The sequence below is a fragment of the Chionomys nivalis genome, chromosome 5 (genome assembly GCF_950005125.1).
Source record: "Chionomys nivalis chromosome 5, mChiNiv1.1, whole genome shotgun sequence".
Lineage (NCBI taxonomy): Eukaryota > Metazoa > Chordata > Mammalia > Rodentia > Cricetidae > Chionomys > Chionomys nivalis.
Genome location: NC_080090.1, coordinates 60,860,893 through 60,876,556, shown reverse-complemented (window position 1 = coordinate 60,876,556; position 15,664 = coordinate 60,860,893). Strand labels below are relative to the sequence as shown.

The 15,664-nt window shown below is 48.0% G+C and overlaps 1 protein-coding gene across 1 annotated transcript in view; it reads right to left on the bottom strand.

Annotated features, from left to right (window-relative positions):
• Positions 1-14,638, bottom strand: part of Tnn (tenascin N) — a 69,780-nt gene extending 55,142 nt beyond the window's left edge. The window contains exons 1-5 of the mRNA XM_057770214.1: positions 14,525-14,638; positions 7,900-8,338; positions 6,507-6,881; positions 5,502-5,765; positions 1,170-1,355 (exon numbers count right to left, since the gene is read on the bottom strand). Coding sequence (XP_057626197.1) covers positions 1,170-1,355; positions 5,502-5,765; positions 6,507-6,881; positions 7,900-8,305 — 1,231 coding nt within the window. The 5' untranslated portion in view covers positions 8,306-8,338; positions 14,525-14,638. The remainder of the gene's footprint in view (positions 1-1,169; positions 1,356-5,501; positions 5,766-6,506; positions 6,882-7,899; positions 8,339-14,524) is intronic.
• Positions 14,639-15,664: the final 1,026 nt, after the last annotated feature.

Genomic DNA, 15,664 nt, shown 5'->3' with positions numbered 1-15,664 from the left:
TGCCAGTAGAGGCAGATAAGCAGCCCTGGATCAGTAGAACGTGAAGGGGTGGGGAACAGGTGGCACAAAGTCCCTGGGTCTCCTGTTCTTTGTGGACTATTGAGTACTTACTTCCTGATTTTATTTATAGTCCAAATGTTTTCCAGCTCCTAACAACCAGATTCCCTCCAAACTCATTCTTATAATAGAAGAAAAAGGAGAAATCTGGTCTAAGTTATCTCCCTGTGGAAACAACTAGAGTGGTTGTTCCTCGTGATAAAACCGCTCAGACTCCACTGGCAACATGGAAACAAACAGTTGCTTGTATGAAGCCCACATGCTCATTCTCCTCCCCACAAACAGGGAGAGCTGTGAGCTCTTCTCTCAGAAAGGAACTGAGGGAGCAGGCAGTGGAGTGAGGACCCAGAGGATGAACCACGAAGCTGGGGATCCTTCACTGGAATGGGCTTCTTCTAATGATCTGTGTCTATCACATAATATCACTTTTCTAAAGGGGCCTTGAAAAGTATAGAAGCTCCGAGTATTACAAAGTTTGGCACATCATATATATATATATATATATATATATATATATATATATATATATTCCCTGGTATATTTATATATACAGATTATAGATAGATAGATAGATAGATAGATAGATAGATAGATAGATAGATAGATATCTCCCCACCTACTCCCCTGCAATATTCCTCCAAAAGAAGTACCTGTACAACATCAAATACATCCTAAAATATACACTTTTTTTTTTCAGCATGTGGTTCTATTGAACTTGTCCATATTGGGCTTCATGATCTAAGTTGATAAAGATGACTGACCAGGTCTCTTCCTCAAGAGGGCACCAGATCACATTACAAATGGTGTGAGCCATTATGTGGTTGCTGCGAATTGAACTCAGGACCTTTGAAAGAACAGTGCTCTTAACCACTGTACCATCTCTCCGGCCCCATATATACATAGGGCCTCAAAAACTCCGCTGATAGGAATGACACTTTAGAAGTAGACTGTTTAAGAAGTGTCCTGAAATGCTGGCACAGAGACATCATGCTCTGGGAGCAGACTTGTACCTAGGTATCTAGACTGTAGATCCCTAAGACCCAGTGCACACTGCCTCCCTTCATCGTAGCTTCTGCAGCCACCATCTAGAATCTCCCAGTGTAGACTCTTACCAGTGATGTCATATCTACTCTTGGGATCACGGCTCCTAGGCACAGTGACCTCAGCAACTTCCTGCCCTGTTAAGGGGCCATACCGAAGCTTGTAATAGTCCACCTCAGTCAGCGGGTTCTCCCACTCCACGTCAAGGGACGTCTCTGTCTCTTCATTTACCCAGGCAGTGCCCACCACAGCAAGATCTAGGACAAAGATCAGAGAAGACAAGTGAAAAGGGTGAGTACAGAGGCCACAAATGTCTGAAATAGGCCATTGGCCACCAAGTCAGCTCCCTTCCTTGATACACTGAGAGCTGGCTTCAGCCCCAGGACAGTCTTTAACAGGGGTCTTAGAGCTCCCCAGGCAGCAGCTGGATGTTAGTCTCGAGGTTTTCCACAGAAGGCAGAGTCTTCATAGGAAGACCCCACACTTGATCCACTATGTTCCACACATCCCACCTTCCCACACAGACTCTGACCAAGCCAGAGCTGCTCCCCTCAGGTCAGCACCCACAGTACCCAGCCTGGGGTTCAGCTGCTCTGAACTGGTGTTCTCCCTGTGGCTACTGAGCCCCTGTCCTTAGCAATAGCCATGGGAATAGATGCATGTAAAGCTGGGGCAATTCATTTCAAATTTTCAATATATTACATTTCTAATAGAGCCAGATTCTTCCTCTAACTCCCAAGTTAGAGTCCACGGTGCTCAGATGCACTACAGATTAACCCAAGGCAAAACCGCAAAGCAGGTGATCTTTAATTAGGTCTGTTTCTGTGTCCTTCCCAAACCGTCTATCAAATGCTACTACTTTCGCAGGTCCCCAGTGTGCTCATGATGCCACACGGCCCTGTCCTGCAAAGAACATTCATCATATGACTTTGTTCCTAGTGAAACGCATGGGGCTAAACATTTGCCCTGCCACTTAGAAAGAAAAGCATAAAATTATAATACAAAGGAATGGTACACTAAGCAAAGACCTTTGGGGAGGGGCAACTCGGGACTTCTGTGAAGACTTAGAACTGCAACAGCTGTACCCCAGGTTGGTAGAGATCGCTCTTCAAGTCTGAGGCAGGGAAAAACAACTTCCAAGACTCCCAGCCTTGCCCCCTTCCGAGGTCACGTTGCCTTAGCTTGGAGGCACTTTCATCCATTCTGACTGATCTCTTGTCAAGGATATAAGACAAGGAACTTTGGTATTAGGCAGAGTATGAACTCAGCTATCTCAAGATCCCTCAGCTCTGAGTATCTGTGATTCTCTCTTCTATAGACAAGGAACTCTTCAGAGCCTTTCTTCTCACCTGCAGCTCCTACCTGCTGGCCCCAGGTTTAGTTCTGAGACTTCTTTCAAAGAGGGAACCCCCCCTAGTGAAAAGGCAACAGGGAAGTGACCAAGGTGACTGCAGGATTGTGGAAGACATCCTACATGGCTTAAGAGAATTGGGAGATTCACAAATTAAAAAAAAAAAAAAAAAAAAAAGGCAACAAGGACTTAAGGAGAATGTTCAAGATGGGAGTAAGTGTTAGAAAGTTAAAGCTCCCCCGAGGGGCAGGGAAGATAGGTTTGAACTTGAATAGTTTAGACAGAAAGACGAACTTCACAGTAGTGAGGTAGCAAGATTTTACAAGTCTTCAGAGGAAGACTCTAAGAAGGATTGCTAAGGCTTTCCTCCAGATGTTCCTGCCCTCTCCTGGGAGTCTCAGCGCTGTCCTGCCTGTGGCAGATGCAGCTGCAGACAATGCAGCTGCAGACAATGCAGCTGCAGACAATGCAGCTGCAGACAATGCAGCTGCAGACAAAAGCAACCCCTACCGTCAGACATTTGGCCTGGCTCTCGCAGCTGTGCTCAGCAGTCTCCCGCGCTCACAAACCATTTTACAGAGCATTAGCATTAGTCAAGGACACTCGGCAAGCACGCAGGATTGAGACAAAAACAAAGCCATCCTATGACCGTGTCTGAACACAGACAAAAGCAAGACTATTATCCACAGAAATGACAAAATGTTCCCCCTCCTGAATAACAGGCAACACAACTACCTCTTTCCGGTCACGGCTGTGGTTGCCTCTGGTGAGCCCTCACTCTGGAGAAAATCCCCTAAGATGCTCAATCACAGAATTTCCCACTTCTTCATAGCTTCCCCACCGAAGCAAATGCCTGCACTCCCTGTTATCTAATTCAACCCCTAGTCTAGAGCCAGTCCTGCCTTGCATTCTTGCTGGACACCACTGGAGCTCTCCAGGATGGATATCTTCCTAGGATGAAATGAACAGCTCCAACCTGCCCAAGCTAGTGATCCCCGAAAAGGCCCGCCCTAAAACTGCCACATCTCTCCCAGCCATTTTCAACACTGATCTACTCAGACCTTATTCCTGCCACCGAAACAGGACAGGCAGCCTCTGTTTCCACAAAGACGACTGCATGCCAACATCCTACCCATCTAGATCTTTCCCCCAAGGACTTGGAGTAGGGTGATGGCAGTACATTTTGATCAGCACCTGGCACAAGGTTGCTCCTTGGTGAACAAGTGTGAGTAAAGGAACAAATCAGGGTCACTGGGACAACTAGATTGACGCAAACTCCCGAAAGTCAATGCCACTTTAAGAATATTCATGAAAAACTAGATTTCTAGAGAGTGTTAGCTGTCAGGCAGCCACAACGTGTAGTTCCTACCCACACTTAGAGGAAAACAGCCACCCTTTTAAACGACTTAACATAATTTCAAAATTCTTTTGTTTTGAAATGGGTCTCACTGTGTAGCCCAAGCTGGCCTGGGACCAGTGATCCTTCTGTATATGGCTCCTGGGGGCTAGGATGACAGACATGTGCCACTATAGTTGGCTCAAAGTCACTTTATTGGTGGTGGTGATGATGGTGCAGGTGGTGGTTTTGCAATTAAAAACCATTAAAGCAACTAATGAGGAACCAGCCAAAATAGGTCCAGACACTCTGAGTCATTCATTTGTGTTATAATACTAAACTCTTTGCACGGAATGGCTAATATCAGCCACTGCATATGTTCATGGTGTGTGTACATACATAGGTGCATTTGTACATGTGTGTGGAGGCCAGAGGACAACCTCAGGGGGTTGTTTCTCAAGAACTGTCCACCTTGTTTTTCTGAGACAGACTCTCTCGTTGGTCTTGAGCTCACTGAGCAGGCTAGGGCTGACTGACCGGAGATCCACCTGCTCTCCATCCCCAGCATGAGGATTACAAATAATTATTGTGCCCACCTTCTTAAGATGGTTTCTAGGAACTAAACTCAAGTTCCTGGCCTTTTTGCTTGTTTCCTTGCTTGTTTTACTCTGCTCGGGAATGTGCTCATCTTTACATGTGATGGTAATTTTTCCTTTATCAATATGTTTCTGATACCACCCTCCCTCCACTTTCTTTGTTTGGGAAATAAGACTGCTTTAAGAGTTAGTCCCAGCGCTTTCCTTACTTGATGCAAGTGATAAATCCCTGTCTACTCTTAATTCCCTGGATGGTCACCAAGAGATGAGCTACTGCACTTAGTGACATAAGCAGCGGTGCTCATCCCTCCTATCATTTCAGTGCTACTTGGTGACACAGTGGAGACTCTGCCCTTCAAACCAGTCTCCTGCCCTCTCCTTGCTGTATGTCCTGGACTCCACCCTGTTCTGTGTCCCAGGTTTTTGTCTCTGTGAATTAAGTCTTCCAGTTTGGGTTCAGCCAGAAGGAATCAGCAATAGATTGGAGAACAGGAAAGAGCTCAAGCCATTGATTCTTTTACTCTCCCGGCAGGGTGCCGCAGACTGCCTGTATCCCTCTATCAGCATCCCCTGTTTGGGCGGCCTTTCCTACAGTTTCCCCTGGGTCAGTGTACCAACGCCCATCCTATCCTTCGAGCTAGAATGATTGCTGCTAGACCTTGGGTATTCAGCTACCCAAATACTGCCCATAGCTTTATAAACAACTCTGTAAACCTTCAGCTGCCCCGTGTTCTCTCTTCCCTCAGGACCTGAATCTACCTGCTGCAGGGGTCTTCAACCACTTCTCACCCAGCCCTATTTGAACTTGCTGAATGACCTCGGAAGCTCAGTAAGGAGCCAACAATTCGCTCTTTGGCTACTTGTATGGGAGTGTGAGGGCAACTAGACCTTCCTGGTCTCCCGGAAATAGGAGACCTCTTGAGACTCAGTCCATCAGGTTTCCATTGCTGGCTTGAAGGACCCAGGAACCAGGAATCCGGAAGAGGGCCACAGAGAAGTAGGTGGCTTCTCTAGCACCCAGGACCTCAGCTGCTGTTTTCAGACTCCAAGTTAGAGTGATCAACAGCAGAACATTTGTGGGGAAAGCAGGAGAAACCTGGGGTGGCTGGCTGTGTCTCACCTGTGGTGGCAAGTAGATGCTGAGGACTGCTGGAAATGTCCTTCTTCACATTGCGCAGGGTGACTATGTATTTGGTGCCAGGCAGCAGGCCGGTGATGTCATAGGTATGCTGTTCCTTGGGCACCTGGACCTGCTTTGTATCCTGCTCCTTCCCCAGGGGATAGTAGCTGAGCAGGTAGTGGTCCACCTCACTGGAGGGCTCCCAGCTCACCAGCAGGGAATTCTCCGTGCTCTTGAGCAGCTGCAGGCCTTGAGGAGCCACCACTGCAAACGGAACAGGAACAAGAGGTAAAGGTGGAGAGGGTGATGCTGGGCGGCCAAGTGAACTAGCACTTATTTAAGGCTATAAGGAGGCCTGCCGGATACAGACCAAGGATCGCGCCATTCTGGACACTGCTCTGCAGGAAGTTCTTGCCTGGTTGCTGACCACCACCACCAGGAGCAGGCCCAGGGGAATTCCTGCAAATGCATATTCTCTATCCCTACCAGGAACTTTTATGTGTTACCAAAAAGTGCCGCGGGTCTAGAACTTTATTCTTTTTTGTTTAATTCATTGAAAATTTCATACAAAGGTACAATGTATCTTGGGCATATCTACCACTTCCACCTCCTAAACACGTTCCTTTCCACCCACTGGGAGGTCCTTCCCTCCTTCCCTCGCTGCTTCCCGCCTCCCACTCTTCTCCACCCCCCCCCATCTTTCTTTTTGTATATAACTGGTTGAGTCCAGTTAGTGCTTCCTGTATGCACTTCGGTGTGGTGCTCACCAACCTACTACAAGCCACGCCCAGCAGCCATCAATTGTCTAAACTCCGAGAGTAGGGGTGGAACTTGAGGAGCCCCTCTCCCACTAGCCAACTCTATATTGTTGAGGCCTCCAAAAGGATCGTTATTTAGGTTAAAGGGAGAGATTCTCAAGTAAGACGTGTAATAAATAGACTTAGGACAACTGAGACCAAGGATCGTGGGAAGGGTGGCCCTCAAAGCGCTTCTCCGGGCTCTCACCCTGGGAACAGTCAGGGCCAGTAAAGCCCATCTCGCAGTAACACTCGCCGGTGTCACAGAAGCCATGCCCGCTGCAGTCACCCGGACAGCGCTGCTCGCTGCAGTCCTCCGCGGTGAAGTCCTCATAGCACTGGCAGACGCCATGCACACACACACCATGCCCGCTGCAGTCCTGGGGGCAGGCGGCGTAGGCGCAGTCAACCCCCACGTAGGGCTGGTCGCACACACAGCGCCCATCCACGCAGCTCCCGTGACCGCTGCAAGCCCCGGGACAGGTGGGCAGTTCACAGTCCACGCCTTCCCAGCCCTGCTCACAGTGGCAGCTGCAGGTCTCAAGGAAGAAGGTCCCATGGCCACTGCAGTGGCGGCTCAGATCTGCCAGGAAGGGAGAAACAGGTGGAGGTCACTGGTTAGAGATGATTGACATTTTCTGGATCTTGTGGGGACTCTGTGAGGAAAACACTTTCCACTGGAGTCAAATCTCAGTTTCTCTTTTGTTTGTCTAAAACGCTGCTTCTTGGGTGAAATCACTGGGTCCTTTCCTCTCTGAATAGTGGTGACTAGTGTTTTCCTATAAAGGGACTTTAAGTGGTCCACATTGATGGTCCGGCTCTAGCCTCAAAGGGGCAGGACTCCAATGGCTCCATATGCAAGTGGAAGAAGCGGGACCAAGCAAGGCTGGTTGTGAACCAAGTCTACAGAAAATAGCCCTAGCTCAACGTGGTTAAGAGCACAGACGGCTCTTCCTAGAGGACCCAGCTTTAATTCCCAGCACCCACATGGCAGCTCACAACTGTCTATAACTCCAGTTCCAGGGAATCCAGCACCCTTACAACAATGTACATAAAATTAAGTAAATTAAAAAAGAAACAAAACATGAAGCCCAGAAAACATCATTCTTTGTAAAAAACAAAACAAAACAAAACAAAACAAAAAAAACAGTGTACTTTATAACTAATAAAAATGTTTAGTTTTCTGAAATCTTACTATGGGCCAGGATGCTAATACACACCTTCTAGTCTCAGAACTGTGATAACTGATAAAATTAGCCTCATTGGACAGTTGGAGAAATTTCGCAACACCTTTGGCTTCCCTCCTCCCCTTTCTATACTTACCTCTTGACTAGCAATCAGGCCTGTCAGTAAGACTGCCCTGGGATCTTTCCCTTCTGGTGTCATGAGCCCAGGAAGCCAGCCTATTGAATCCTCCCTGCCTGGACTTCCAGATGCCCGATGAGCTGTATCAGCAAATAAACAGCACGGGTGTGTCCTGCACCCCAAGAAAAGCTGACAGTGAGAGGGGCCTGCACCAGGATCTCACAGTACCTGTGGGGCTAGCGAAGAACCTGACACATAGCAGACACTCACTAAATGTTTGTAGAGTGAATACTCACCAGTAGCTCCCTGGCAGCAGCGGTTGGCACACTGCTCCTTCATCTCTGCCATCTCTTCCTCCAGCTTCTTCACCCGGGCCAGCAGGTCCTGGACACTGTCTGCCCAGTCACAGTTCTTCTGCGGAGTCTGAAGACGGATGTTGTGCCTGAAGATGAAGTTCTGCTCCTCCCCAGCCTCCCCGGCTGTCAAGAGTGATGTCCCTTCATCACTGAGGGACTGTGGGTCGGTCTCTACTTGGACCAGAGCTGACTTGGGCACATCGATCTTGTAGGTGTGGCTGACGGTGACCTGTTGCTCCTTGTCACTGCAGCCAGGAGACTCCGGAGTGGCTGGGGCTGAAGCCACCAGGAGCACAGAAGCAAGCAGGAGCCCCAGGGGGAAGGCAAAGATCCCCCAAAGACCCATTCTTGGAGAAAGGGATCAGACACTCCAGGAGGCCTAGATTCAGGAAAAGAACACAAGGAAAGCCATGAGGCTTGCAGGGAGGAAAGTGCCCATTTTAGCAGATTCTGAGTCCATAAACTGTTCACAGAGCCAGGAAGGGCTTCTATTCACAGTCACCTAAGCCAGCCTTTATCACCCTAATCCCTAGTGTCTATAGCAGCCTGAATATTGACCACTTCTTTGATCAACAGCAATAGGTCCACATAGAATGCTTTCTATGTGACAGGGACTATTCTGAGTTTTCACATTTACTAACTCATTCATTCATCACAACAACCCTGTTTTGGCCCCATTACTTTTTTCATGTGTCTTAGAATTGAGCTTAACCTTGCATGTGCTAGGCAAGTGCTCTCATGCTGAACTACACTGATACATACATACATACATACATACATATACACATATATCTATAAATATGTACATATTTGCAGACAGGAACGGAAGCACATTGCAAGTACACAGCTAAGAAGTCATGGGATTTTTTTTTTCTTTCAATGCTGAAGGATCTTCTGCTTAGCGTGCAAGTTTCTAACACTAAGTTACATATACTCCAGCCCAGGAGGAGGATTGGAAATTGCGCAGTCTGATCTCAGGTCCATGCTCACCACCATACCATGCTTTTCTGCACCAAGAAGGAGGTAGATGCTGGAGAGGTTGAGCAAGTTGTCCTGGACACCACAGCCAGGAAGGACAGAGAGCACTCAGACCCAGGTCCACTGTCTCCGAGACTCCGCACCTGAACCCACAGATAATAAGCGACACTCTCCAGATGGAATGGTCAGGGGACATCTCTGACTGTCAGGGTTCCATTAATAAATAGGTGGGAAGCATCTAGGCATCTACCGAAAGTTAGGAGGGTTGGCGAAACCAAGATGAATGGAAAGGCACAGCAGGAAAAGAGAGGGATGCCTGACTAGCCAGGAGCAATTTAGAGATTGGCCCTTGGCAGAGATGTGGGTGGAGCCACAAAAACTCCATCCTGGAGTTCCATTAGGTCAGGCTGATGCCATCGAGCAAGGCTCATTAAAGCCTCCAACAGAACATCCAGGCTGCAGCCAGACAGGGCCTCAAGGCTCAGCAGGGGTTCTCTGCCCTAGTGGGCAAAGTAGGAGGTACCAGCAGGGAAAACAGGGAGTCTGGCACTCATGAACAGTTCCTACAAAGGGGTGTGCATTCAGTACTACAGACACCATCACTGTAACTGAGAGAGCTAACTAATAAAGGTGTCCATTTCCCTCGTCACACCACACCTCAGAAAGCAACTCGGAAAAGCCAGAACAGTTGTACAAGTTGTGAGGAGAGGACGAACAACATCCAGGCACACGCACACAATTTCACATTGTGTGGATACCAGCAACCTGAGCGAGGACAAAGGAAAAGCCTTGCACTGCAGGGCACTGAGGTTCCGACAAGGAAAAGGATTTGACTTCGCGAAAGTCATTTCATCCCAAAGCATAGAAAAGTTTGGGGATCTGCTTGAGACCTCTGTGAGAAGGCGGAATTGGGAGAGCCACAAAAATGAGTTGGAGGGTAGGAGTCCAACAGAAATATGAACTAGAGATTCATTCGAAAGTTCGTCTCTGTGACAAAGCAACCGAACACAAACTGTCCACTCAAGTCTCAAGCTGGAAGCTGAGGAGCAGCGACCATAACAACTTGCTGCTGAGCACGTGACCACTAAATGTAAGGCCACAGGTTTGAACCCAGGCGAGCGGTGGAGCCTTCACTTCCGAGTGCTCCTGTGCCCACTCAAGCACCTACTGACTGTGGGTGTAACAAGACATAAACTATACTCTCCAAAACCCCCTCTGGGCAATGATAGAGTCAACAGCACCTACCTGTTCACTCCTACCCTCCAGCGCCCCCTCCAGCCCTCTGCTCACTATTCCTGAGCCCTAAATGGAATGCAGATGTTTTTTTGAAGAAGTTCCTAACCAAAAAAAAAAAAAAAAAAAAAAGGGAACTCCTGCCATAAACCACAACAAGGCTGTCCAAAACCCCGTCTCCCAGTGTTTGTTTTTGAAGCCTGGAATACGAGAAGCCCCAGAAGCTCTTGCAGGAGCCTTCTGTGTCGCCTGTCCTGAATTGTAACAAGATGTCCTTGCTAATCACAGCCTCTCGGGTTGCACATGCTGAGCTCAGATTTTCCTGGGCAGAGTGATTGCTCGAAAGAAGATGGGCAGGGGAAATCCTCAATCTCACACTGTCAAGTGTGAGCAAGAAGGGAAGATGCTGGCTCCGGCTCCAGCAAGTGGGGCAGAGAGTCCTGCCTAGCGGAACAGCATGAGGAAGACATGACTTCATCCTCTGTATTAATATGCAGAGCACACCGCAGACAGTTCTTAGTGTAGGGGAGGGGGACTCCAAATTTCACCAAGAAAAAATGGCAGATGATACATTTCTGAGTAAAGATGATCCGATGGGGAGGAAGTTTCTGGTGGAAAGTGGTGAAGACGCTGGAGGAATTCATAAGGCAAAGGGAATTTATACACAGGAAATCATGGAAACCAAGGGTCCCCCAGGATATACTGTCTCATCATGGTGGGAGGGGCATTTTGAGTGGTGGGAGTAGGTAAGGGACAGCGGCAGGAGTAAATGCTGCCTCTGTGACCATTCTGAGAAAGTCTTTCACAGGGTTTACTGCTCACCATGACCTAGATGAATGGTTCCCTGGATCAGTCTTGAGACACACCGATGTCACAAGGTTCTATGTTTGTGTGCTCTTTCTTCTTGGTGGCCACAGATACTCCTGTAGCTTTCATTTCTAGCCCAAATGGACCATGTCCAAATCTGAAAGTCTATTCCCAGCCCAGATTGCCTGTCAGTTCAGAGATGGCAATTGCTAGGACGATACAGGTCCCTCCTGTTTTCCTAGGCACATAGCACAGCTTTGGCCAAATATTTTGTAAATTAAATAATAAAGGCCACTAGATTTGTGTGTGTTTATTAGATGGTGGGTACTGGGCCAAATAATTTTAAAACATTGGCTTTAATTAATGCTCAAAATGACGAGAATCAATCAACAATATTCTTTGTCATACACACTCAAATGATGTTAAATAATTGTCAAGGACAGTCAATTAGTCAAGCAACAGATCACACACCAGGTCTATCCACTGTTAATGTCTGGATTCTCCATCTTTCTGCAATATATACTGTAGATGTGGAAAGAAAAACACCAAATACCCTCTTTCCTGCCACATTTCCTTCGAGAGAGGGCTCTGAAAGGAAGGGAAAAGCCAAGGCACATCAGGTACTCAGCAAAACATCAATAAATCAGCAATGGAAGCCTGAGCCTGCCTGGCCTGTGACCAGTGCAAGCTGATGCTTGGAATGATGAATTGTGGGAAGCCTGAGCCTGCCTGGCCTGTGACCAGTGAGTGCAAGCCGATGCTTGGAGTGATGAATTGTCCTTCCCTCCCAGACAGCTTAGGTCCCACCACTTCCCACAAGGAGGTAGGAAACAGCATAGGGTACCAAGACCTCTATCCACTGGGCTCATGTCAACCAAATCTTAGCAGGAGAGAATGATCTCTCAGCTGTCAAGGTCTTCTCAGAAGGGCTGACTGGCCCCTGGGTCACCTCATTCTCTCCGAAGAAAGACACATACTCTGAGTCAGGAAAAAAATACTACTTACATCAAATAAGCACTTGCCAACTTCTAGCCACTGGCAAAATGCTTCATACTTAAATTCAAGGCTTTCTCTGCTCCTGCATGACCTCATCCTGCCTAAGAGTTAACCACAAGCAAATGAGTGTACCGCTTTGGGTCTTAGAAAAGCTGTATTATGGTGGATTTCCAATAGAGTCACTAAGAAGATATGCTCTCCCCAAATAATAGGGTTGAACCCACTGAACTATGAAGGAGAAATGAAGGAACGGGTGGCTGTGGATGTCCTGAAGCCACAAATGTGATGGCAAACTTCACTCCTCACTCCACTCTTCTTAAGCCTAGTTTGCCGGTGTTCGACAGCCTGGGCCCTGGGCTGTTCTGAATCTTGCGACCAGCGTTCTTGGTCTGTGGTGGAACAGGCCAAGCTGCTGCCATCAGGAATCAGACCCAATGGCACCGCACCATCCGCTCCCAGACTGGAGGTTCCAGATGCTCCAGCAGAACCTATACCATGATCTCATGACTGCAGCCAGATCCTATGGGAGCCATGGCTCTGGAATGAGCGATGGAGAGGTAGAGTTTCCAGGGGCCTGGGCATAATTTCCTCGGGCATCATCTCAGAAAAGCGCCAGCCTACCCTACGTGTCAAACCACGGCACAGCACTGGCATGGAAGCCAACAGCCACAAGATGGGCTGGAAATCATGCGCCCTAGTTTCCTTGCTTTGGGCATCAACACACTTGGAAACATTAGAAGAATTCAAAGGGACATGAAAGAAAACCAGGTGTGATTTCCCCTTTGTCTCTGGGGGAAATGACCCCAGTATTGATGATACTCTCTGCTCCCTCCTGTATCTCGACCCCAGTATTGATACTCTCTGCTCCCTCCTGTATCTCGACCCCAGTATTGATACTCTCTGCTCCTCCTGTATCTCGACCCCAGTATTGATACTCTCTGCTCCTCCTGTATCTCGACCCCAGTATTGATACTCTCTGCTTCCTCCTGTATCTCGACCCCAGTATTGATACTCTCTGCTCCCTCCTGTATCTCGACCCCAGTATTGATACTCTCTGCTCCTCCTGTATCTCGACCCCAGTATTGATACTCTCTGCTCCTCCTGTATCTCGACCCCAGTATTGATACTCTCTGCTCCCTCCTGTATCTCGACCCCAGTATTGATACTCTCTGCTCCTCCTGTATCTCGACCCCAGTATTGATACTCTCTGCTCCCTCCTGTATCTCGACCCCAGTATTGATACTCTCTGCTCCCTCCTGTATCTCGACCCCAGTATTGATACTCTCTGCTCCCTCCTGTATCTCGACCCCAGTATTGATACTCTCTACTTCCTCCTGTATCTCGACCCCAGTATTGATACTCTCTGCTCCTCCTGTATCTCGACCCCAGTATTGATACTCTCTGCTCCTCCTGTATCTCGACCCCAGTATTGATACTCTCTGCTCCCTCCTGTATCTCGACCCCAGTATTGATACTCTCTGCTCCCTCCTGTATCTCGACCCCAGTATTGATACTATTGATACTCTCTGCTCCTCCTGTATCTCGACCCCAGTATTGATACTATTGATACTCTCTGCTCCTCCTGTATCTCGACCCCAGTATTGATACTATTGATACTCTCTGCTCCTCCTGTATCTCGACCCCAGTATTGATACTATTGATACTCTCTGCTCCTCCTGTATCTCGACCCCAGTATTGATACTATTGATACTCTCTGCTCCTCCTGTATCTCTTCTCTTGACACTGTCACCTTTCAGTCTGAGTCTGCAAGGGCTGCAGAGCCATGACTGACCGGTGTGGATACCTGGTTATCTTTATCTTGAGCATATTCTTCTATAAATGCATGTCTAAGCAATCCTCATCCTTAGGAGCGATGTGCTGTTTTTGTCCCACTTGGTCTTCCTCCCTCCTTCTTATCCCAACCTTCTCCCACCCCCAAAAATTACACATAAGAAGTTAGATCTCCAAAAATTAGTCTACCACATCACTCTTGAAGTATTTCAAAATGCCTGCTTTGGGGGCACTATAAAAGGGTAACTATATGAAAATTGAAGGGAAAGAAATTATCCTATTCACACATACAACTAAATGAGCCCCTTCATGGGAGTTCACAAACATCGTCTTCATTGGTTCACACAAAATCTCAAAGATGGAAAAATTATAATAGTTTCCTAATCACAACTGGAATAAAAATTCTGTTTTAAGAGAACAGCGAGCTATAACACATAAGAAATTACACGGAGAGAAGAGGCCTTTGCAAGAAAAAACAAGAAGAGACTTAGGAAACATTTCATCTCAAATGCACTGCTCCCGAGAGAATCTAGCACCCTAGCACTCAGCAGGTAAGGGGACGGTACCTACTGATGTGGAGAGGACAGAGTCTAATACCTGCTGCAGACATGGCTCACAGGTCCTGGGTGTCGGTTTTGAACTTGGTCTATATTGCATTACCTGGATTTTCAGCAGTGCGCTTCAGCCTGCAGTCACTCCACAGTGGTCATCCTCCTTCCCAGCACAGATAAAGTCTCCTGTCAGGAGCTGGCGTTCTTACCTGAGAGATTGCTGGACACCACTTCCAACCCTCCTGCCTCCCGTGAGCTGTTCCGGGTACTGCAGACCTCAGGGCTGGTCTATCCCTGGACTTCTCCTCTCTCTTCTTCCCTTCCTGGGTTTAAATCCTGGCCAGGACAGAGGAGGGGCCAATCAGTGGGGACTCTGGGATTTTCCTCCTTTCCCGGACTCTGCTAAGGATTGAGCAATTCATTCTCCTGTTCTAACGAGGACAGGAAAAAAGTATACATTCCCCCTTTGATTACACAGCAGCTAAAAATACCAGGGGCTGTTTCCGTTTAAGCAGATGCAGAAAAAGGATATTAAAAACTTTGCATGTCTCCTGGCCAGGAGCTGAGTCTCGGGTTTGAAAGTATATTTATTCAGTCTCTTTTCCATGTTCCAGACATTCCAGAACTTACTGCTTACTACTCTTAAAATAAGAAAAAAAATCCTTTAGAGTAGAAAGAAGTTAGCAGAAACTTCCAACGGCAGACTGGGATTTGACCCCACGCCTCCATCACCTCACACCTGTGAGAGGTGGGGCTCCGAAGAGGGCTGAGGACAAGAACAGATCCGGGGCTTTGGGGCCCACTGTGCCACACACCTTCCCAGATGCCTCCCACACCCTCCTACATGGGAACTCTAGCCAAGGAAGACAAGCATTCTTCCCAGCCACTGTTTTTCTCTTGTTCAGACCTTCATCCTCCTGTGGGGTTCCTGCGGGTTACAGGCCAACCTGCATCTTCCTCCTGTACCACCCCTCTCCGGCTCTGCCCAAAGCAGATTCGGAGGGGGTGGGCAGATCACAACACAATGGATAGAGTCCCAAGGCTTTCCACTTCATCTCCACTGCCGTCAAAGAAAGGAGATGGATGGGGACAGAGGGAAAGAGTTGTCTCCAGGTTTGGTGTCGAACCAGGCGCATTCTGCTCCTCAGACTCTATACTGAAACAATGTTTTTCAAAAGAGAAAGGGTTTAAGACTATTGTGATACTTCATCTTGGTGGGATTTAGAATCACCTTGGAGATGGGCTTCTGAGTGTGGCTGTGAGGGTGTTTCCGGAGGTTTAACCAAGGTGGGAAGGCCCACCCTGAATGCCAGTGGCACCGTCCCATGGACTTGGGTCCCAGGTTGAAT